Here is a 24,448-nt window from a genome sequence, read left to right as displayed (position 1 = left end):
GCACCGTCGGCAGTTGAGCACCGTCGGCAGTTGAGCACCGTCGGCAGTTGAGCACCGCCGGCAGTTGAGCACCGTCGGCAGTTGAGCACCGTCGGCAGTTGAGCACCGTCGGCAGTTGAGCACCGTCGGCAGTTGAGCACCGTCAGAAATTAGACACTGTCGGCAGTTGAGCACCGTCGGCAGTTGAGCACCGTCGGCAGTTGAGCACCGTCGGCAGTTGAGCACCGTCGGCAGTTGAGCACCGCCGGCAGTTGAGCACCGTCGGCAGTTGAGCACCGTCGGCAGTTGAGCACCGTCAGAAATTAGACACCGTCGGCAGTTGAGCACCGTCGGCAGTTGAGCACCGTCGGCAGTTGAGCACCGTCGGCAGTTGAGCACCGTCGGCAGTTGAGCACCGTCGGCAGTTGAGCACCGTCAGAAATTAGACACCGTCGGCAGTTGAGCACCGTCGGCAGTTGAGCACCGTCGGCAGTTGAGCACCGTCGGCAGTTGAGCACCGTCGGCAGTTGAGCACCGTCGGCAGTTGAGCACCGTCAGAAATTAGACACCGTCGGCAGTTGAGCACCGTCGGCAGTTGAGCACCGTCGGCAGTTGAGCACCGTCGGCAGTTGAGCACCGTCGGCAGTTGAGCACCGTCGGCAGTTGAGCACCGTCGGCAGTTGAGCACCGTCGGCAGTTGAGCACCGTCGGCAGTTGAGCACCGTCGGCAGTTGAGCACCGTCGGCAGTTGAGCACCGTCGGCAGTTGAGCACCGTCGGCAGTTGAGCACCGTCAGAAATTAGACACTGTCGGCAGTTGAGCACCGTCGGCAGTTGAGCACCGTCGGTAGTTGAGCACCGTCGGCAGTTGAGCACCGTCGGCAGTTGAGCACCGCCGGCAGTTGAGCACCGTCGGCAGTTGAGCACCGTCGGCAGTTGAGCACCGTCAGAAATTAGACACCGTCGGCAGTTGAGCACCGTCGGCAGTTGAGCACCGTCGGCAGTTGAGCACCGTCGGCAGTTGAGCACCGTCGGCAGTTGAGCACCGTCGGCAGTTGAGCACCGTCGGCAGTTGAGCACCGTCAGAAATTAGACACCGTCGGCAGTTGAGCACCGTCGGCAGTTGAGCACCGTCGGCAGTTGAGCACCGTCGGCAGTTGAGCACCGTCGGCAGTTGAGCACCGTCGGCAGTTGAGCACCGTCAGAAATTAGACACCGTCGGCAGTTGAGCACCGTCGGCAGTTGAGCACCGTCGGCAGTTGAGCACCGTCGGCAGTTGAGCACCGTCGGCAGTTGAGCACCGTCGGCAGTTGAGCACCGTCGGCAGTTGAGCACCGTCGGCAGTTGAGCACCGTCGGCAGTTGAGCACCGTCGGCAGTTGAGCACCGTCGGCAGTTGAGCACCGTCGGCAGTTGAGCACCGTCAGAAATTAGACACCGTCGGCAGTTGAGCACCGTCGGCAGTTGAGCACCGTCGGCAGTTGAGCACCGTCGGCAGTTGAGCACCGTCAGAAATTAGACACTGTCAGCAGTTGAGCACCGTCGGCAGTTGAGCACCGTCGGCAGTTGAGCACCGTCGGCAGTTGAGCACCGTCGGCAGTTGAGCACCGTCGGCAGTTGAGCACCGTCGGCAGTTGAGCACCGTCGGCAGTTGAGCACCGTCGGCAGTTGAGCACCGTCGGCAGTTGAGCACCGTCGGCAGTTGAGCACCGTCAGAAATTAGACACTGTCGGCAGTTGAGCACCGTCGGCAGTTGAGCACCGTCAGAAATTAGACACTGTCGGCAGTTGAGCACCGTCGGCAGTTGAGCACCGTCGGCAGTTGAGCACCGTCGGCAGTTGAGCACCGTCGGCAGTTGAGCACCGTCGGCAGTTGAGCACCGTCGGCAGTTGAGCACCGTCAGAAATTAGACACCGTCGGCAGTTGAGCACCGTCGGCAGTTGAGCACCGTCGGCAGTTGAGCACCGTCGGCAGTTGAGCACCGTCGGCAGTTGAGCACCGTCGGCAGTTGAGCACCGTCGGCAGTTGAGCACCGTCAGAAATTAGACACTGTCAGCAGTTGAGCACCGTCGGCAGTTGAGCACCGTCGGCAGTTGAGCACCGTCGGCAGTTGAGCACCGTCGGCAGTTGAGCACCGTCGGCAATTGAGCACCGTCGGCAGTTGAGCACCGTCGGCAGTTGAGCACCGTCGGCAGTTGAGCACCGTCGGCAGTTGAGCACCGTCGGCAGTTGAGCACCGTCGGCAGTTGAGCACCGTCGGCAGTTGAGCACCGTCGGCAGTTGAGCACCGTCGGCAGTTGAGCACCGTCGGCAGTTGAGCACCGTCAGAAATTAGACACTGTCGGCAGTTGAGCACCGTCGGCAGTTGAGCACCGTCAGAAATTAGACACTGTCGGCAGTTGAGCACCGTCGGCAGTTGAGCACCGTCGGCAGTTGAGCACCGTCGGCAGTTGAGCACCGTCGGCAGTTGAGCACCGTCGGCAGTTGAGCACCGTCGGCAGTTGAGCACCGTCGGCAGTTGAGCACCGTCAGAAATTAGACACCGTCGGCAGTTGAGCACCGTCGGCAGTTGAGCACCGTCGGCAGTTGAGCACCGTCGGCAGTTGAGCACCGTCGGCAGTTGAGCACCGTCGGCAGTTGAGCACCGTCGGCAGTTGAGCACCGTCGGCAGTTGAGCACCGTCAGAAATTAGACACTGTCAGCAGTTGAGCACCGTCGGCAGTTGAGCACCGTCGGCAGTTGAGCACCGTCGGCAGTTGAGCACCGTCGGCAGTTGAACACCTTCGGCAGTTTAGGGCTTCTACTTTAATGTTTATTTTTTTCCTTTTCAACCTGCAGTGGAAAGAGACCTAGATCTTAATACTAAAGTCAGACGTAAAGAAAAACATGCATGTTTTTTCTTTTAACCACTTTCAGACCGGACCATTTTGCTGGTAAATGACCAGAGGTCTTTTTACACTTTGGCACTGCGCTGCTTTAACTGGTAATTGCGCGGTCATGCAATGTTGTACCCAAACAAAATTTGCGTCCTTTTCTTCCCACAAATAGAGCTTTCTTTTGATGGTATTTGATTGCCTCTGCGATTTTTATTTTTTGCGATATAAACGTAAAAAGACCGCAAATTTTGAAAAAAAATGATATTTTCTACTTTTTGTTATTAGAAAAATCCAATAAACTCAATTTTAGTCATACATTTAGGCCAAAATGTATTCAGCCACATGTCTTTGGTAAAAAAAAAGTCAATAATTGTATATTTATTGGTTTGCGCAAAAGTTGTCACATCTACAAACTAAGGTACGTTTTCTGCAATTTACGCAGCTTTTAGTTTACGACTGCCTATCTCATTTCTTGAGGTGCTAAAATGACAGGGCAGTACAAAACCCCCCCAAATGACCCCATTTTGGAAAGTAGACCCCCTAAGGAAATTGATAAGAGGCATGTTGAGCCCATTGAATATTTTATTTTTTTGCCTCAAGCGATTGAATAATGACAAAAAAAAAAATTTTTTTTTTTTTTTACACAAAGTTGTCACTAAATGATATATTGCTCACACATGCTATGGGCGTATGTGAAATAACACCCCAAAATAAATTCTGCTGCTTCTCCTGAGTACGGGGATACCACATATGTGGGACTTTTTGGGAGCCTAGCCGCGTACGGGGCCCCGAAAACCAAGCACCGCCTTCAGGCTTTCTAAGGGCGTACATTTTTGAGTTCACTTCTCACTACCTATTACAGTTTTGAAGGCCATAAAATGCCAAGATGGCACAAAACCCCCACAAATGACCCCATTTTAGAAAGTAGACACCCCAAGCTATTTGCTGAGAGGCATGTTGAGTCCATGGAATATTTTATATTTTGCCACAAGTTGCGGGAAAATTACAAACTTTTTTTTTTTTTTTTTTTTTTCACAAAGTTGTCACTAAATGATATATTGCTCATGCATGCCATGGGCATATGTGAAATGACACCCCAAAATAAATTCTGCTGCTTCTCCTGAGTACGGGGATACCACATATGTGGGACTTTTTGGGAGCCTAGCCGCGTACGGGGCCCCGAAAACCAAGCACCGCCTTCAGGCTTTCTAAGGGCGTACATTTTTGAGTTCACTTCTCACTACCTATTACAGTTTTGAAGGCCATAAAATGCCAAGATGGCACAAAACCCCCACAAATGACCCCATTTTAGAAAGTAGACACCCCAAGCTATTTGCTGAGAGGCATGTTGAGTCCATGGAATATTTTATATTTTGCCACAAGTTGCGGGAAAATTACAAACTTTTTTTTTTTTATTTTTTTTTTCACAAAGTTGTCACTAAATGATATATTGCTCACGCATGCCATGGGCATATGTGAAATGACACCCCAAAATAAATTCTGCTGCTTCTCCTGAGTACGGGGATACCACATATGTGGGACTTTTTGGGAGCCTAGCCGCGTACGGGGCCCCGAAAACCAAGCACCGCCTTCAGGCTTTCTAAGGGCGTTACAGTTTTGAAGGCCATAAAATGCCAAGATGGCACAAACCCCCCCAAATGACCCCATTTTGGAAAGTAGACACCCCTAAATTTAGGGGTACACTAGTGAGACTAGGTAATAAATGGCGGGTGCCCTGAAACTATAAAAAAATAACTAACCAACCAGCGTCACCTGTAACAGTTATATGGTGATCACTGGTGAAAGGGTTAACTAGGGGGCAATCAGGGGGCTTTATGCGGTAGTATATGGGGGTCCCTGGCGCTATAAAAAGCTGCGGCGAACCTAAATACCTACCTGCCTAACTAGCGTCACCTGTGACACTAATACAGCGATCAGAAAAACGATCGCTTATTAGGCTGGGTTCACACTGGAGCGATGCGGGAACGCCACGAATGCGCGGCGGGTTCCCGCATCGCATGCCTCCCGGCGGCAGTTCACACTGCCCTATGCGAACTGCTGGGAGTGTCAGTGAAATGTTACTGACACCCCCAGATCAGTTCGCATATCGCAGTGCGATCTGCAAACTCGGATCGCATGGTGTGAACACCCATGCGATCCGATTCTGCTGCGGGCCAAAAAAAGGGTCCCGTGCGAATTTGCGGCGGGTGCGGCGGGTGTGGCGGGTGCGGCGAATGGCTGAACTCGAATCGCACAGAGATCGGATGTGATTTGCACTGCAGTGCGGTGCGAATCACATCCGTTCTCATAAACCGCTGCAATGTGAACCCAGCCTTAGTGACACTGGCGACGGGGGGTGATCACGGGGTTAAACCTTTATTGGGGGGGTTAGGGGGGTACCTTAGAACTAAAGGGGGCTAACCCTAACTGCCCTAACAGTTATTAGTCACAAATGACACCCGCCGGGTGATCAGGGGGTTAAACCTTTATTAGGTAATAAATGGCGGGTGCCCTGAAACTATAAAAAATAACTAACCAACCAGCGTCACCTGTAACAGTTATATGGTGATCACTGGTGAAAGGGTTAACTAGGGGGCAATCAGGGGGCTTTATGCGGTAGTATATGGGGGTCCCCGGCGCTATAAAAAGCTGCGGCGAACCTAAATACCTACCTGCCTAACTAGCGTCACCTGTGACACTAATACGGCGATCAGAAAAATGATCGCTTATTAGGCTGGGTTCACACTGGAGCGATGCGGAAACGCCGCAAATCCGCGGCGGGTTCCCGCATCGCATGCCTCCCGGCGGCAGTTCACACTGCCCTATGCGAACTGCTGGGAGTGTCAGTGAAATGTTACTGACACCCCCAGATCAGTTCGCATATCGCAGTGCGATCTGCAAACTCGGATCGCATGGTGTGAACACCCATGCGATCCGATTCTGCTGCGAGCCAAAAAAAGGGTCCCGTGCGAATTTGCGGTGGGTGCGGCGGGTGTGGCGGGTGCGGCGGGTGCGGCGAATGGCTGAACTCGAATCGCACAGAGATCGGATGTGATTTGCACTGCAGTGCGGTGCGAATCACATTCGTTCTCATAAACCGCTGCAATGTGAACCCAGCCTTAGTGACACTGGCGACGGGGGGTGATCACGGGGTTAAACCTTTATTGGGGGGGTTAGGGGGGTACATTAGAACTAAAGGGGGCTAACTCTAACTGCCCTAACAGTTATTACAGTCACAAATGACACCAATGCAAAAAAAAAAAAAAAAAAAAAAAAAAATGACATTGGTGTCACTGTGACTGGGGGGCAGGGGTAATTGGGGGGGTGATCGGGGGGTAAAGGGGGGGTGTGAGTGTGCCTGGCATGTTCTACTGTGTGTGTAGAGTGTTGGTGCAACTCACCGATCCGCTCTCCTCCGTGCCGGAACGAAAAATACCGACACGGAGGAGAGAATACATCACTTCCTCTCCTGTGTTTACATTACAGGAGAGGAAGTGATGTCACGGGGGATTCCTATTCGTCGGGAGCGATCGCGAGGGGGTGGCCATGAACGAATGGCCGTCCCCTCGTCCGGGATCGCTCCCGCACGAATACCGACCGCCGCAGGCACCGGGCGGGGGCCCGATCGGGCCCCCGACCCGCGGGAGGCAAGGGACGTACATGTACGCCAATATGCCTGCCCGTGCCATGCTATCGACGTACATCGTCGTGCGGCGGTCGGCAACTGGTTAAAAAGTATATTACTGCCTGAAAGCTGTTTATATATTTACGCTGAGAGGAGGACCAGCACTGTGAGTCGGTAAACATGTTTTTCATCGTGTTGTCTGTTTAGGAGCTTTCTAAAAGCCTAAGTTCTGCCAAAAGCAAAAACTGAAAAAATCTGTACAAGGTACATAAATTAGTAGGATGTGTCCCTTGTGCTGATTCCTCTGTCAACAGCCAATCCTAGGCAGTGGAGGAATTCCCTGCTCCGCCGCAGCTGCACGTATACATGCCCCTTGCATACATGTGGCTGTGGGGTGGGGAATGCCTCTGCCACCTATGATTGGCTGTCGGCTTTGACAGCTACCCCATGGGAGAACTTGGCCTTGTGTCTGAACCCACCTGAGTTGACCACTGCTAGTCACCTATGATATGGGTTCATTCCATTACTGCAGTTTTGGGATGGCATATGCTTGAAGGATACTTTCAACTACAAGGTAGAACATGTGGGGCAAATTGAGATTTTGAGGTTATGGCTATTGCCTATAATTTTTATTTTGCATCAGTTTACCAGTTGTTGACAAAGAGAGAGGCACTTCTATTACATTATGGGAAAAAACTGAGCGAGTAGCTGTAGTTTAGGGAAAACTTTCATATACTTTAAAAAGTTTATTAAAGGGTAAGTTCATCTTTACAGAAAACTCTGTAAGGTGAACTTACCGGTCCCCCTCCTGTCCTGTCCGAACTGCCGTTGTCCTGCCATTTAGAAGCCAATTCTCGTCCTCCCCACCATTGACAACTCCACAGGCTGTCATTGGGAGGCAAGACAGTTCTGTACGAGGGCAGGAGCCACCAAGTTAACTTTTCAAGTTAAGCAGCAGATGATTGGTTGCTAAAGTATATAGGGCATTCCTAGTAACCAATCCCAAGCTGATTAACAGGAAAAGTTGTTCAGCTTCGCTATTCTATTCAGAATTGTCCTACGTCCTGACATTGGTTCTAGACCTGATGCATCTCCCGTGCCCACTCCTGTCTAAGATGAGATGGGAGAGGGCTATGCCACTGCTGTGAGGGATGGTGAGGAATATGGGGATAATATAAAGGGGAGGGGGCTTAGGTCAGGAGTCTGAAGGAGGCGGTGGGTGATATAAGGGAGGGGGGGGGGGCAGAGGAAAGGAATGTAAAGCAGTGGGAGGGTGATATGAAGGGGGCCGAGGACAGAAATGTAAAGGGGGGGGTACTGGACTGTGAAGGAATAGTAGGGTGATACAAAGGGGAGCCAGGACAGGAATGTGGAGGAGGGGAGTGATATAAAGGGGTGTCTAGGTACAGTAATGTGAAGGGGAAGGTGATTTGTTTGGGGGGGACTGACAATACTGATGTATTAATGGGATTGTGAAGGATGACAGATCTGAAGTCACGTTTACATCGTTGCAGTCTGCGCTGTGCGTGTAGGCAGCCCATTCATTTCAATGGGCTGCCTTACAAGCAGAAAAATAAATCCCTGACCCCATTTTAGATTGCGCCAAGCCCATGCGGTTGGGTGCTTGCGAAAACATGCCACGTTTGCCATGTGCGGAGGTGCCATTAGGAATCGAATATGTCATTTAGACCTCTGCAGGAATAAAATCTTACTGACTAGACCTCCCATGGATTATAATTTAATACTCCTGCAGTAGTGGGTGGTTTAGAACACTTGGCACTTTGTTTTTCTTTTTTTCCCTGTCCAGGTTCCTGCTGGGGAGATTTACTCATCAGGACAGAAAGTAATGATGGGAAATGCAAAATTGGTTAACATGAAAATCTGGGGGCTAATCTTCCAGCCATAGACTCCTTTTGCATTTCTGTGGCATGTTGTAGCCCTGGACAGAGGACAGTTATGGATGGGGGGGGGTTCACCATGTGTAAGGAGCATTTTATGATCCTAGGTTGCTGGACTCTTAACGGTGATGGTGGGGAGTGTCATTTTCATTTGAAAATACTTGATGAGGAACATCGAGTACAAATGGTAGTACAATGTGGTCATTTACATAGTTACATAGTAAGGTTGAATAAAGACACCAGTCCATCCAGTTCAACCTGAGTGAGTGTCTACAATTGTCCCTATCCCTGTACATTGCACACTCACATCAGTCCCTACCCTCAAGGAGCCCACATGCCAAAGTCCCCATTCGTATACTAGGGTCAATTTTGGACAGAAGCCAATTAACCTACTTGCATGTCTTTGGTGTGTGGGAGGAAACCGGAGCACCCGGAGAAAACCCACGCAGGCACAGGGAGAACATGCAAACTCCAGGCAGTTAGTGTCGTGGTTGGGATTTGAACCAGCTACCAATTTCTACTGCTAGACGAGAGTGCTAACCACTACACCACTGTGCCGCCCTGTTTAAAGCTAGGCTTGGTTCTACATTTGACACTAAGACAACTCTGGTTAGGTCGTTCATAATGTTAGCTATCCCTAACATCCAAATAATCTGCATTTGATCTTACACCATCCAAAATCCAAAATGTCCAAACTAGTTTTGTTTTCCCCCTGCAGATTGACATCCAGATTCAGGATGCCATGGGCCGCTACCATCAGTGTGCCACCATTCAACTTGACTTTCAGCTCCCCATCCGCTTCAACCTCACGTACACAAGGTATGATCTCTATCTAGAAAATTACTGAAATCTGTGTCACACTGACAGGAAATTACATGTTTGTTTTGACGTGAGAAAACTATTATAGTTTCTGTTGCCTCATCTGTGCTCAGTAACAGATGCTATGTGCCCGAGGCTCTTCCCACAGATTGGCAAAGAAAGAAATAATTGGCACTACGCTTGTGAGAAGTAGTGATAAAGTAGTAGTTAAAGCAGTATTAAACCAAAAATGTATTATATTGCAGCTTACCAATCATTAAATGTGAAAAACATTACAAAGTGTTTTTTCTTAATCATACATCACGGGACACAGAGCAGCTATAGTAATTACTATCTGGGGTTATACGCCACCTATAGGTGAATGGACACTGGCACACCCAGAAGACAGGATGTTCCCACCTCTATATAACTCCTCCTATACAGGAAGTGCTTCAGTTCTTTCTCAGTGTCTGTAAGGTGGTGGTCACTGATGTGATACATGTGCTCTTGGAAATCTGGACGGTTCATGGACTTCAATCGGATCCATTTGAAAAAGCTGTCAGCCAAAATGGATGGTACCCGAGCCTCATTGGAAGGAGAGATGATTCCTCAAGGTTTTCCTGTAATGCAGCCTTACAGCGCTGGACCCTGCATAATGCAACCCTGTGCAGTGTTCTGACAAAGATGCTTTCCTGCAGGGTGCTATACAGGTCCAGGTGAGTGGACCCCAGATTAAGGGGGGACACAGTCTCTGAAGATCTTTTATGACAGCTCGCCGTGATGGGTGAAGATTGGAAGATTGGACTCCTGTTATGTTCAGAGTCCTGCATCAGGAATAAGTAAGTCTGCATTTGTTTGCAGTTTCTCTTTTTTTGAAAAAAAAAAAAAAAAGAGTTCTGACTGTCTGTTCTCCCTGTGGCCACTGGGAGCAGTGTGCTGTTTAATCATGATATGTACTCTTACTCATGTGGGCTGCTGTTTCTCTTCCAGCCACTAGAGGGTGCAGGCTCGCTCAGTATGGCCTATTTTGTTTTTCTTTTTATAGGCAGGAAGGGCGGCCATGCCATGTGGCAACAGGTTCAGTAGGCCTCTGGAGACATAGCAGCAGCCCATGGATACTAACAAAGTGTGAGTACTTACAATGGGAGAACTGTATGACAGACAAGTCACACAGTTATAGGCGGGGTTATATAGAGGGGGCACTTCCTGTCTTTTGGGTGTGCCAGTGTCCATTCACCTATAGGTGGCGTATAACCCAGATAGTAATTACTATAGCTGCTCTGTGTCCCGTGATATACTCCAAGAAAAGGATTTTATAGGTAAGCTGTAGGAAAAATCCTTTTTTTTTTTTTTTTTAAATGTAATACATTTTATTTATATACATATAGTCAAATAGACTTACGAAATACAGGTTTGTCCCTCCTTGATGGTTACTACACCCCCAACATAAGGGTCACTTCTACCTGGGAGATTACTCCAGTGAAGGTGTAGATCGTGAGTTTTAGACCCCATACACACTATTCGATTTTCTGCAGATTTTTGCCTTTAGATTTACCAAAACCATGTAGTGCAAGGGCCTGCCTGATTGCATACAAATTGAAACTCTTAAGGTTTGACCTCAGATTTACCAAGACCATATAATGGCAAAACCATATAATATAATATGAGCGATCTCCCCTGCTGTTCTTTTGTGTTCTGACAGGGTGATGCTCCCCCCCCCCCCCCCCCTGGCTGCTGGTTTTCCAGCATGCTCGCTTGACAGAACGGCCAGCTTCTGTCAGACGGTTGTCATACACACAGGGGCTGGATGTCAGATGGTTTTTAAAGCCCCATACACACTGTCAGATTTTCTGCTGATTTTTGTCCTCAGATTTACCAAAACCATATAATATGAGATAAAACCTTAGGAGTTTCAATTTGTATGCAATCAGGCAGGCCCTTACACTACATGGTTTTGGTAAATCTGAAGACAAAAATCAGCAGAAAATCTGATAGTGTGTATGGGGCTTAATAGACCGGCCGCTGCCGTCTGACATTCAGCCCATGTATACTATGCTTTGGGCCTTAGGTGTGGGGAAGCCCTTGCAAGGGGAAGGGGGTCATAGAAAAGCCTAAGTTCACATTGAGACATGTTACACCTGTATTTTAGGGTGTAACATGTTCTAAGTTTAAACCCCCTGGGGCTTTCACACTGGAGTGAATGGCGCAGTTGTTTTAGGGTGTGTTGCATGCGCTATTTTTTTTTTTTTTTTTTTTAACAATCGTTTTTTATTAGAAAAAACACATGAAAATTACAGAGTATACCGGTATTAAAGCGGAGGTCCACCCTAAAGTGGTCCACCCTAAAGTGGACCTTCCACTCATTGGAATCCTCCCCCCCTCTGCCGCCACAATTGGCACCTTTCAGGGGGGAGGGGGGTGCAGGTACCTGTACAGTACAGGTATCTGCACCCACTTCCGGCGTAGATTCTGCAGAAGGTACGCCCCTTTCCGCAGAATCTAAGCCCCTTTGCCAAAGTCCCCCGCTGCCTGCTGGGAAACACACGGATCCCAGAGACAGCGGGGACCATCCTTATTGCGCAGCGCGACTCGTGCATGCGCAGTAGGGAACCGGGAAATGAAGCCGAAAGGCTCCACTTCCTGATTCCCATACCCAAGATGGCGGCGGCAGCACCCGAGAGACTATCGAGAGATCGGCTTCGGGTGCCGACATCGCGGGCGTGCTGGGCGGGTAAGTGTCACTATTTTAAAAGTCAGCAGCTGCAGTATTTGTAGCTGCTGGCTTTTTTAAATAAAAAACGGCGGACTCCCGCTTTAAAGAACATTAATGGATACAAGACCTTTTGGCAACGGTACATTTAGAGTTGAATACAGGTACACGCACATCTCTCACCCTTGCGCAGCTGACAGTTAAACAAGTAGTGTATCCAAATAAAAACATGTGTGGTACAAAAAGGTCCCTAAAGAGACCACAATGATGCAGGCGCTATTTTTTACGCTATAGCGCCTGAAAAAGGCTCCATTTTGAAAGGGGTCTGGGTGTGACAGCAGACAGGGATTTTTCTCCCCATACCTGCTTTCGCATTTTGAACAAGAATCCTGTGACTGAAGAAACCACAAGCACTGTCTGTCACCACAGCACATAGACTTTTATTTTCAAATGAACTGCAGGCACGCTGATCAGCATGCTCATAGTTCGTTCACACTCTATGGGCTTTTGGTAACAGAGCTGTAGGCAGTGTGCACAATCTGTTGATCACAGGTGCATTATGTTGCAGGCTCTCGTTTTAAAAAAAAATATTAAATGCACGGTTTTTTTTTGTTTTTTTTTTCCTGCAACAATATGTGCATTTATGATTTTATTTTATTTTTTTAAAGGTGAATTTTGCCTTTAAATAACGAGGAATCGAGCAGCTTTTTGCTTGATTCAAGTTGTCCATGGTAAGTCGGTCAGTTCAGTGTCAGGACATCTGATTTCCATGTGCTTTTTTTCCCGTTAAGGGGTTTATCATGCAGTGAGTTGAAGGATAAGGAGGACAGTCCCTGAAGAAATTCATCTGAAAAAACAGGTCCACTCTATCTTCATACCAATGGGGTTATTTTTATTAAATATAAATGTACATTGCTAAAAAATATATATATATATATATAAATAATTTGCAGTGGTATTGGGCTACACCCATTAACCCTGGATCTTTAAAGTGGATGTAAACCCATCGATTTAAACAGTTAAAAAAAGGCATGCAGGGAATGCTAACTGCACATTGGCTGTACTCTCAGCCAAACTATCAAACCATCCAATGGCTGGTGTCATAACAAATCACATGTGCAGCACCTTAGCAGTTGAAGATTAAACAGAGGCAAAGATGGCAGCTTCCTTGGCTGAAAACGATAGGGGAGTTTACTTCCACTTTAAGTCCCTCTGATCATGTTTACAACAGACGGTAAAGCTAGAAGACGTTATGTTGCATTATTCTATATTGGGTATCCGTGTGTCTTCAACACTCAGCCTGGTACAATATAGTGCAGAAACCATAATTCAGGCTAAGCTTGCAATCGGTTGATTGATGGTATTCATATTACTAAGTAGATGACCGTATTGAAAAGGTAATCTTGTAGTATCTGGATATACATTGCTGGACTGATATCCATGAAATCCACACATCCACGTACCAGCTTCATCTGTGCTACATCAAGTAAATGGGTAAAACCTGAAGGAATTAAAAGTAGAAAACTTCAGTACTAATTTTAGTTTAAAATAGATCTTACATGTATGACAGAGGATTAACAATTTCCCATCTTGACAGAATTTACACAATGTCATAAAGACATATTCCACCTTTTGTAAAAATTTGCTAGCTGCACCCATATTGTAAAATAGAGTACATTTTTTATTTTGCAGTGGATCCAGCAGAGCATTGCAATAACAATCGGTGCATCACAAGTGCAATGCACAGGCTTCTCTGCAGACTCTTCCTCTGCCCCCAGGTCTGTACAGGAGTTACAGACTTTTAGTTTTTGAACTGGAGGAAGTAAACCATGGGCTGAGTGTGGTGATGGCACTACACTCCATTGAGATCTCTGCATCTCCCTGCCACGTTGGCAGATGGGACTTGTAGTCTTCCAATTACAGATCTAAAAAAAGGTAAAAAGTTACACTGGCTTGATTTGGCACACTTGTATTGCAGTTCTGGATCCTAGGTAGGGGATAACACTTTGGGTACCCATTGCAACCCCGAAAGTATAATGTTAGCATGGTAGGTTAGGACACGAGGCTCTGAGCTCCACCAGGAGATAGGGACCGATGCATAGAATGGATCCATGTACTTTGTAAAGTGTTATGTATTGTGCTGTCACTGTATAGCTGGTGAAGATAAAATAAATGCTGACCTTTGGGATTGGTTCAGTTACATGGGCAAACACCTAGGCTCAGGGTCTGGGATTAGGCTGGCTAATCATATACTTCTATTTCAAATGACCAAGAGCATTGACATGTAATGTTTTTTGTTTTTACTTGATACACCTATTTGGAAACTTTCACAGAGGTGGGACTTTCCAAAGCATGTAGAAGGATGTTATGTATAGGTGTTTGCACTTGTTCGTTTTTTAATGCATTTTTTTTACTTTGACATATGTGTTTTACATTCATAAGCGGACAATAACCTCAGATATGTGTGTTAATATCAGTCAAGGCTTGTGTATAATAATTGTGGTTGGCATGAGACATGATTGCACAACTCATGATTGCAGAATGTGTGATGAAAACGGATGGCTTTCACTAGAAGGTTTTGCATTATTATGACTGATCGGTAACCTAGGATAACAACAGATGTTGTGAAATCAGATCTGCTAAGCTGGGACCCTTCTGTTTTTCTTCTACAGTAAAGACGATGGCACAGCAGAGAGACCAGTCATGATCCATCGTGCTATACTTGGCTCTGTAGAGAGGATGTTGGCTATTCTGGCAGAGAATTACGCTGGGAAGTGGTAAGAGAATTGCATTTGTACATCAACTGATAAATTAGTCATTTCCACTAGCTGGGCAGCTACTGATAGCAGTTTTTGCATGCCATCAAAATATGACACTGGCAGCAGATAATCCCAGTCTTTTGTCTGTGAGCTGCATCCTGCACCAGGCGATCCACATAACAGGACTGGAAGGTTATAGGAGCAGAGCGATATCACAATGTATAAGGCAGGCCATCGACCATGCGATTCTCCTTTCTGCAACTACCAACTGCAGGATAGAAAATTGCAATCCACATAGTTATAGTTGATTGGGGAATCACTCCCACAGACCCATTGTGTTCTCCAGGGGAATATTGCCACTGGCAATAATCGAATATAAAAATCTGACATGCTGGGTTGATCAATGGATCAACTTGGGTACAATCAGCCCACCTATAAATGGTTTGAATCTCGGTCAGTTCAGCAGGAAACAAGCGAGATTTGAACCATTAATGGCCAGTTTAAGGGGAGGTGCTGCACACCTTTTTAAACTGATCCCACACAAAATCCAAATCTGTTGCCGTGGACACACCCAGGGAGGCAGCAGCTGAATCCATTAAAACCCATACACTGAGTCTCTGATGTGTGCACATAAGGCTACATCCACAAGGGTGGCTGGGGATGCATTGGTTTGCCACATTCAGAAGCGGCTAAATGGTGCCTCTGGACACAGCAACACTCTGTGTATGGCCATATACAAACTAGGCCAGAATTCTGCAGACATGCCGATCTGGTGTACACGCTCTACTTCCAGGGATGGCCAAAGGCTTTATTCGCATATAAACACTCAGATGAGTGGTTACATGTGAACAGCAGTGGTATCGGTCATTGGTTTGTACAGCGTTTAGTACCACCAGCAAATGTACCAGGACAATAGAAAACTGCAGCCATTTGCAAATCACTAAATACAGTTAAAACCAAATAAGTTGTTTTATGGATGAACAGACAATGTCGTAATTCACATACCTTGGTCACATGGTACAGCCAAATGTAGAGAAAAAGCCAGCGCTCCAACCATGTACATTGTACAGCCAGGCTACTATTTCTGATTTCATTTTTATTCATTCCTGGGTAACATTAATGCCTGTAGTCATAAAAAAAAAAAGAATAACAACATCACACTAGTGATTGATTGTCCATCTTAGCAGGTGACATGGGAAGCTCAAATATGAACTAGTGGTGTCTTCTGTCTGGCAAAGCTGTGAAATAGGATTAAAGGAGTTGTAAAGGCAGAAGGTTGTTTTATCCCAATGCATTAAGATAAACCTTTTGTGTGTAGCAGCCTCCCCAGCACCCCCTAATTACTTATCTGAGCCCCATTTCTCTCCAGCAACGTCCACGAATGTCTAAGCTGTCCGGGACACTCCTCCTGATTGGCTGAGACACAGCAGTGGTGCCACTGGCTCCTGCGGCTGTCCATCAAAGGCAGTCAGCTGCTCAGGAGAGATAGGGGGTGGGGCTGGGTCAGGGCTCTGTGTCTGAATACACATACGGAGCTGTGACTCGGCTCCAGTGCCCCCATAGGAAGGTGCTGGCTGTGGGGGGCACTCGATAGGAGGGGGGGACCAGGAGCAGAAAAGAGGGACCCGAGAAGAGGTGGATCTGGGCTGCTCTGTGCAAAACCAACTGCACGGAGGAGGCAAGTATAACATGTTTTTTTTTTTTTTTAAACAAGACTTTACAATCCCTTTAGGGAAAAAATAATAAATGCACATATTTTTGCAGTACAAAAAGTTTACATTTGTTTTAGTTTTTTTCAACCAGGAGCATACAAAGCATTGCAATCAGTGGATCGCAGGTGCAATGTCGGGATCCTGCAGTCACTTCCTATAGCAATGTACCCGTACCTCTGTATGGACTGTCAGTTTTTGAGCTGTAAAAAGTGTGACTGGACTATTAATGCTCCAATCAGCACCTTTGCAGTTCATTGAAACTACAAGTTTGTCTGCCGCAGCGGAAGATGGGACGTGTATTTAAAATGATTGTAACGTGTCGGTTTAAAAATAAAATGTTCTACTTACCTCATCTGTGGAGTTGGTTTTGCACAGAGCAGTCCTGATCCTCCTCTTCTCAGGTCCCTCGTCGGTGCTCCTGGCCCCTCCCTCCTGCTTAGTGCCCCCACAGCAAGCAGCTTGTTAATGGGCACCTGAGCCAAGCCGCAGCTCCTTGTGTCCCATTTACACACAGAACCGTGCCCCAGCCTCTCTCTCTCTCTCTCTCTCTCTCTCTCTCTCTCTCTCTCTCTCTCTCTCTCTCTCTGTCTCTCTCTCTCTCTCTGTCTCTCTCTCTCTGTCTCTGTCTCTCTCTCTCTCTGTCTCTGTCTCTCTCTCTCTGTCTCTCTCTCTCTCTCTGTCTGTCTCTCTCTCTCTGTCTCTCTCTCTCTCTCTGTCTGTCTCTCTCTCTCTCTCTGTCTCTCTCTCTCTCTCTGTCTCTCTCTCTCTCTGTCTCTCTCTGTCTCTCTGTCTCTCTCTGTCTCTCTCTCTCTCTCTGTCTCTGTCTCTCTCTCTCTCTCTCTCTGTCTCTCTCTCTCTCTCTCTCTCTCTCTCTCTCTCTGTCTCTCTCTGTCTCTCTCTCTCTGTCTCTCTCTCTGTCTCTCTCTCTGTCTCTCTCTCTGTCTCTCTCTCTGTCTCTCTCTCTCTCTCTCTCTCTCTCTCTCTCTCTCTCTCCCCCCCCCCCCCCCTTATTGGCTCATTGAATTTGACAGCAGCGGGAGCCAATGGTGTTGCGCTGCCATCTCAGCCAATGAGGAGGGAGAATCTCTGCAGCCGAGACACTCCTGCAACATCGCTGGATAGAGATGGGCTGAGGGGGGATGGGGGGCTGCTGCACACAGAAGGCTGTTTTATCTTAATGCATAGAATGCATTAAGATTAAAAAAAAAAAACTTCTGCCTTTACAACTCCTTTAATTAATTCACTGATCGCTCTGAATGAATGATGTGCAGCCACTCTGATTATAAAGGTTACGTTTTCAAAACCTGAACTAATCTTTAAGAGCAGATTCACATTTGCCCGCTACGCTTTTACTAAAGTGCAGCTAACCCACTTTCTTCAGTGCAAGTTAGCTGTGCTTTCCCATAGACTTCTATGAGGTCCGACTATTTTGGGTGCAGTTTCAGAATGCACACCAAAACTCCTGCATGCTGCATCTCTGGTGTGATTTCTGGAACTTCACCAAAACCTTAGGGCATCATAGAAGTCTATGGGGAAAGTGCAGCTAACCTGCACAAAATCCCACGGTTAGCTGCACTTTTTATACAAAGCGCAGCGGGACTGCGTCAGGGGGCAGCGTGAAGCTGCCCTTAGGCGAATCAAATCATAAAATCCTTTCATTTTGGGTTCATCAACCTGTCCTCAGGGCCCACTAACAGGCCAGATTTTATGTATTACCTTGGGGAGATGCAGACTAGAATACGGCAATCACTGGAGCAGCAAATTATATCACCTGTGATGTATTTTAGTTACCGTGCAAACCTGGCCTGTTAGTGGGCCCTGAGGACAGTGTTGATGACCACTTCAATGAGGCAACAAATCTTTGTGTACTGGGCAGTCCTAGGATGTTTATATTTTTGTAATAGTGGACAATGCTCATCTAATACTTCCCCTTTCTGTACTCTATCTTCTAGGCCATTCTGGTTGTCACCATTCCAGGTCATGGTGATACCTACAGGAGCCAGCACTGAGGATTATGCCAAGGAGGTAATATTATTCATTTTTCTCTGTTCCTTACTGCTCACATAAAAAGATCAACTCCAGACATGTTTTGGACAAAGTAGGGAAGGGATAAAATCCCGTTTGGGTTTCCACGTTTTTATTTTTTATTTTTTTCTTCTATTGCAGTCTGTGTCTCATTGGAACAGGAACTGATGGAAAATATTCCAGTTGGAACACAGACTGCAAATCAAAAAAATACACTTTTTAGTAAAATTTGGGAAGGGTTGGAATCTGTCGGGTTTCTATTTCTGTCCTTCTCAGTCCATTTATTGGGACAAGGACAACAGTGAGGTGAAATCTTCCTAATGCCGCGTACACATGATCGGAATTCCGGCCAGAAAAAGACAGATGAGAGCTTTTCATCGGAAAATGCGACCGTGTGTATTCTCCATCGGAATTTAGCTGTCCGAATTTCCGCCAGCCAAAAATTGGTAGCATGTTCTCAATTTTCCAGACAGAAAAACTTTCTATCGGAAATTCCGATCGCGTGTATGCAATTCCAACACGCCAAAAATCACGCATACTCAGATTTAACTACGAGACAGAAGCTATTGGCTACTGGCTATTGAACTTCCTTTTTCTAGTCCCGTCGTATTTGTTCTCCGTCACCACGTTATAAACGATCGGAATTTGGTGTGACCGCGTGTAGGCAAAACGGCTTGAGCCGAATTCCGTCGGAAAAACCATCAGAGCTTTTTCCGACGATAATTCCGATCGTGTGTATGCGGCATAACAGGTTCGCAGGCAGAAGTAATTCTTGACTGAATTTATATACTGTTCCAAAAATCTACCCAAAACTAAAATATAGAAGGGCTTAAAGTGGTTGTAAACCCTTACAACCAACTTTGACCTACAGGTAAGCCTAGATTAAGGCTTACCTGTAGGTCCGAGAAATATCTTCTAAACCTATACGGTTTAGGAGATATTTAGCCGTAGACAGCGGCGCGCAGGCCGCGGCGATATGCCGCGCGTGTCGGCTCCCGTGCGCATGCGCGGGAGTGACGTCATTGCGGCTCCGGCGAATCACAGCGCCGGAGCAGCGAGACCCGGAAGTCGCTCCGGGATGCATGGCAGCGGCGAAGAGGAAGACGGAGGACCGTTCGGGGGCTTCGTTCTCAGGTAAGTCATTCATAATGAGCTAATATGCTATGCATACTAGCTCATTATGCCTTTGCCTTACAGGGTGTGTTTTTTTTTTTTTTTTTTTTTTTTTTTTTTTTTTTGCCTTTACTTCCTCTTTAAGATGCTTTCAATGCATTCACGATCAATGGCCTTATTTTGCATGTTTACACCTCAGCAATTGCAATTAAAGGCACCCTTAGGGCTCGTTTACATTTGTTTCAAAACAAGGCTTCAGACACGTTTTGCTAAAAGTCTCTGAATGCCACTCAAAGCTCCTGTCACTAAATAAAATGGTTGGCTTACATTCCTGTTTACACCCTGCATTTGCTTTGGTTCAAAAAATGTTATACCCCATGTCCCTTTAGAACTCTGGCAAAGCTCGCTTGAAGCACCTGCAGCTTTTGAGAGGCTTTAACTTTGCTTTGGAGAAATTGCAGCTATGAGAAATCCACACAAATGGCATCTGTCAAGCTTCAAAAGAGCATCACCTAAGCATCAGGGATGCTTCACCAAAGCTTCTTCAAAGCACCACGAAGCATCAAAAACACATTATATAAAAGCATGTTGAAGTGGTAGGCGCTTTAATGTGTTTTGAAGCCAAATCAAGTGTAAATGAACCCTTAAACTCTTTTTTACCTATATATTAAAACCTCCTTAAAGTGGAACTTCACCCAAATAGAGACGTTTTGCTTGTTTGAATCCACCCTGTCACTTTTTTTTTGGGGGGGGGGGGGTACCCACTGTTGGTCAGATGCGATCCTTCCCCCTGCAGGAGTCTGTGGTTACATTCACAAAGCACAGCGTGGCTCCTGCATGTGCAGTAGGAAACTAACTGTGAAGTTGAAAGGATTCATTGCCGGTTTCCTTTACCTAAGATGTCAGCGCCTGCCCCCGAAGCCAGTTGAAGAATTGGCTCGGGTGAGGACATCAATTGATCCCTGGACAGGTTAGTGTCCTAGTTAAAAATCAGCAGCTACAGCGTTTTTTTTAAGGGGAGACGTGAGCTTCTCTTTAATGTGCGAAAATTGCATATCACTTACTCTGCCCTGGAAGCAAGTATCTACACAGCATTGTCAGGGGGCTTTGGGGTTAGAAGGCATCTTATGGTGTGGCTTAACCACTTTTTAATAAATGTGAATACTGTAGCGCCACTCAAAAAAAGTCCATAAAATAATAATGATCAAACCTATTTAAAGTCCCATAATTCTCAATCCGTAGTCAATCAAATAAAAGCAAAATGTTCAATAGACTGACATTACAACAGCAAGAGCGCCTGTGAAAATATCCTCTGGAATCAATTCAGTGATCCACTGTTCATGGCACCTTCTGGCAAACTCCAATAGACAAAGCTCGCCACAAGCCAGAGATAATGTCGAATAGTTAAGTATTTTTAATAAAAGTTATAAAAACAAGCATATGCAATGGTAAAAAAATAAAAATAAATAAAAAAAACACTCCTAGACAGGCTCTGCGTGACGTCAGCACTAGAAACTCTGCTCGGACACGTTTTGTCCAATCGGATGTTCTCTAGGGGTCCAATAGTGTCAACATCCACCATCTTTATGTAGGTTAGCCTCATTCACCCCATTACAGGTGCAATGATATTTCAGGCATGGCTGGAAATGGCCTGTTGGCCAAATTTGAATAGACCACAGGAAAATTATTTAAAAAAGAAAATTCTGACATTAATCCCTCATTCACATTTAAACGATTTGTCATGCCATTTGACAGGTCAAATGGCATGACAATTCACAGTTTTTTTACAGCAATGATACCGTTCCAGTCGGTGCAATGCCGGCTTTGCCGCACCACACTGATGTGCAAAAGTAGTTCTTGCACTACTTTTGCCGATTTTTCAGGTGCAACTTCAATAGACCTCTCTGCATGAAGCCACACCGAAGTCGAGGCTTGAGTGTTGTGGCTAAATGCTCATCCTCACAGTGGGATCCCAAACCAAGTGTGTTACCAAAAGCACCTCAGTGTCACCACTCCCGGGAGGCACTCGCACCGCAGGCTCTCTGCATCCCTAAACCCAGGCCAGTCAAGGCAGTAATGCTCAAATTAGGGGGAGCCGGGCTCCTCCGAATCCCCAAACAGCAGGAAAAAAAACTCCTGCCCCATACCTTATGTGGCGCACGCTCAATTCAGTTTCTTTCCCTTGGGGAAGAACCCTCAGGACCCCACCAGGGATACGATACTATACTATACAACCAGCCAACCAATGAGAAGGCTAGAATGATGGCCCTGCTAGACAGCAACAAGAACAAATGCTATACTTGATCTTAGCCAAAAGGCTGAGAAGCACGTTATGTGCTCACCATAGATGAGAATGGCTGATCTACACTGTGGTTAGCCTAATATCTGTCGGAACGAATGCAAAAACTGCCCCATTTATGCCCAGCCTATCCCTACCAGGCTTGGTTACAAAGGGTGATTTGTAACGTGTTCTAGCCTAAAAGCAACCTTCCATCAACGTTTAACAGACTGATAAATGAGCTTAGCACATTACTTTACTTTCAGCCTCTGAAAATAACACACTAAAATCATTTATTTTGAATAGTAAGAACCAACAAGGACGATAAATTCCTTGTTGAAAAGTGTAAGTACAGATATCCATCATATCCAAATACAGGAGTGGACCAAACTCTCCTTACCTCTAGTATCGGTGAGTAAAATGTAGCAGCCCAACCAATTTTGTGTAACTGCACTTCGTCAGGGGTTAAGGCTGAGAACACATCAGCCCTATATCATCACACAAACATTCCATGATCACAAAATCCGACAACTGCACCTCCAGTTCCGTGAGAAGTACAAACCATATCAAATAAAAAACGAATAACATAAATACAACATGACAAATATTACCAAGCAATGAAAAAACAGACACTGAAATGTGACAATTATAATTAGGGGTGCACTGAATGGATATTTTGGTGCCGAAAATGCAGGATGCACTTTGAAAACCGAAAATGTCAGTTTTGAAAAAATATTTATATTTTTATATATAATTGTATTATATTCGACTCTTTAATTAATATATAATTTGAAATGAATATGAATTTATTGTTGGCCATTATTGGCTTCTTTAGTGCAAAAGGTCAAGGAAAAAAAAGCAGTCAGCAGTCTCTGACCATCTCTTGTATCATGTCCTCAGCCTCTCTGACCATCTCTTGTATCATGTCCTCAGTCTCTCTGACCATCTCTTGTATCATGTCCTCAGTCTCTCTGACCATCTCTTGTATCATGTCCTCAGTCTCTCTGACCATCTCTTGCATCATGTCCTCAGCCTCTCTGACCATCTCTTGCATCATGTCCTCAGTCTCTCTGACCATCTCTTGCATCATGTCCTCAGTCTCTCTGACCATCTCTTGCATCATGTCCTCAGCCTCTCTGACCATCTCTTGCATCATGTCCTCAGCCTCTCTGACCATCTCTTGTATCGTGTCCTCAGCCTCTCTGACCATCTCTTGTATCGTGTCCTCAGTAACTCTGACCATCTCTTGCATCGTGTCCTCAGCCTCTCTGACCATCTCTTGCATCGTGTCCTCAGTCTCTCTGACCATCTCTTGTATCGCGTCCTCAGTCTCTCTGACCATCTCTTGTATCGTGTCCTCAGTCTCTCTGACCATCTCTTGTATCGCGTCCTCAGTCTCTCTGACCATCTCTTGTATCGCGTCCTCAGTCTCTCTGACCATCTCTTGTATCGTGTCCTCAGTCTCTCTGACCATCTCTTGTATCGTGTCCTCAGTCTCTCTGACCATCTCTTGTATCGTGTCCTCAGTCTCTTACTTAAAACACACTGCTAATAGTATTAGCAAAATTTCCATTCGGTGCACCTCTAGTAGACATGATACAGGAGATGGTCAGAGACTGCAGACATGATACAAGAAATCAATCCAGCCTCACAACTGCAAGTTAGATGCAGCTTGCCTGTGTCCAGATCAGAGCTGCGATCTCGGTGTGTCAGGGAGCAGATTTGAATTTCCTGGCTGCGGTAGCAATGTCCCGCCTCCTGTGATCAAGTCACACTGATTTAATGTCCCGCCATTGGAGCAGTGTGCCATCTTTCACAGGAGGAGGGACATTGTTACTGCTGGCACCCCGGACAATTCAGTTCTGTGACACGTTGAGATCACCGCTGGAGGAGAGGATGAGGACTGGGGCGCGCCAGGATGACACCACAGCAATGGGCGGTGCCCAGTGCGGACCCTGCCCCTTTTTCGGTGCGCCATTATCGCCGCTTTTTTGTTTTCAGCAGATAATTTTCAAAATTTCTTTGCGCCACTAATTATAATGAATTATTAAAAGGGAGCGCGTCGTGAGTATGTGGGCTTTATCTGTAATTGTTATAATCAGGTCTAAAAAATTCTATTTTTTTTTTTAGTTTTGTTTTTTTCTACTTTCCAGCCAGCATGTTTTTTTCACACAATTTTGTGTCCGTTTTGCTGAGCAAAAGCCTGTTTACAAAGATCAATTGCTCAAGCTGAACCTTTTTCACACAATGAGTTTTGATCCCACCTTTTTATTGAACAGCGTTGACTGAAGTTTTGGTCAGTTAGAGCAAGCCTTTATCATTTAACAAAAAATGGCTACATTTTTAAGTAAATGTTAACGTTTATGTTTAGACATTATCCAAATTTACCCCCAAACCTCTCTTCCCATCTAGAGCATGCTCAAGCATTACTTTTTTCCTTTTGATCTCGTTTCTATATCTGTCTGACATCAGCATCAATCAGGGTTGTATAATTCTTTGTGAAAGAACAAAGATTGAAAAGAAAAGGGGTAAACAAGAAAATCTGAACAATCTTTCGTCAAAAACGCCTCTAATTTGGATAAGATGGAACAAAATTGCCAAAAAAAAAGCTGTAAACCAGTTATATCAAACAGCCCAAGGCCAGTGTCTGGTCCCCCCCGGTTGCAGCAAACCATTA

The 24,448-nt window shown here is 46.3% G+C and overlaps 1 protein-coding gene and 1 long non-coding RNA gene across 3 annotated transcripts in view; one reads left to right on the top strand and one right to left on the bottom strand.

The window, feature by feature from the left end:
• The window catches only part of TARS2 (threonyl-tRNA synthetase 2, mitochondrial), a 90,410-nt gene that overhangs the window by 60,945 nt on the left and 5,017 nt on the right, over positions 1 to 24,448 (top strand). For both annotated transcript variants that reach the window (XM_077464221.1, XM_077464222.1), the window contains 3 exons: positions 9,095 to 9,195; positions 14,557 to 14,661; positions 18,308 to 18,380. In XM_077464221.1, coding sequence (XP_077320347.1) covers positions 9,095 to 9,195; positions 14,557 to 14,661; positions 18,308 to 18,380 — 279 coding nt within the window. The remainder of the gene's footprint in view (positions 1 to 9,094; positions 9,196 to 14,556; positions 14,662 to 18,307; positions 18,381 to 24,448) is intronic.
• Positions 12,717 to 24,448, bottom strand: part of LOC143942819 (uncharacterized) — a 151,566-nt gene continuing 139,834 nt past the window's right edge. Inside the window, exons 2-3 of the long non-coding RNA XR_013264844.1 lie at positions 15,649 to 15,766; positions 12,717 to 13,385 (exon numbers count right to left, since the gene is read on the bottom strand). This is a non-coding gene — a long non-coding RNA (uncharacterized LOC143942819). The remainder of the gene's footprint in view (positions 13,386 to 15,648; positions 15,767 to 24,448) is intronic.

This window comes from Lithobates pipiens, unplaced genomic scaffold, assembly GCF_037356315.1.
Source record: "Lithobates pipiens isolate NorthernLeopardFrog02 unplaced genomic scaffold, aLitPip1_a1.2 Scaffold_30, whole genome shotgun sequence".
NCBI lineage: Eukaryota > Metazoa > Chordata > Amphibia > Anura > Ranidae > Lithobates > Lithobates pipiens.
Note: the sequence above shows the minus strand (reverse complement) of the source record. Positions and strands in the feature narration are given on the sequence as shown.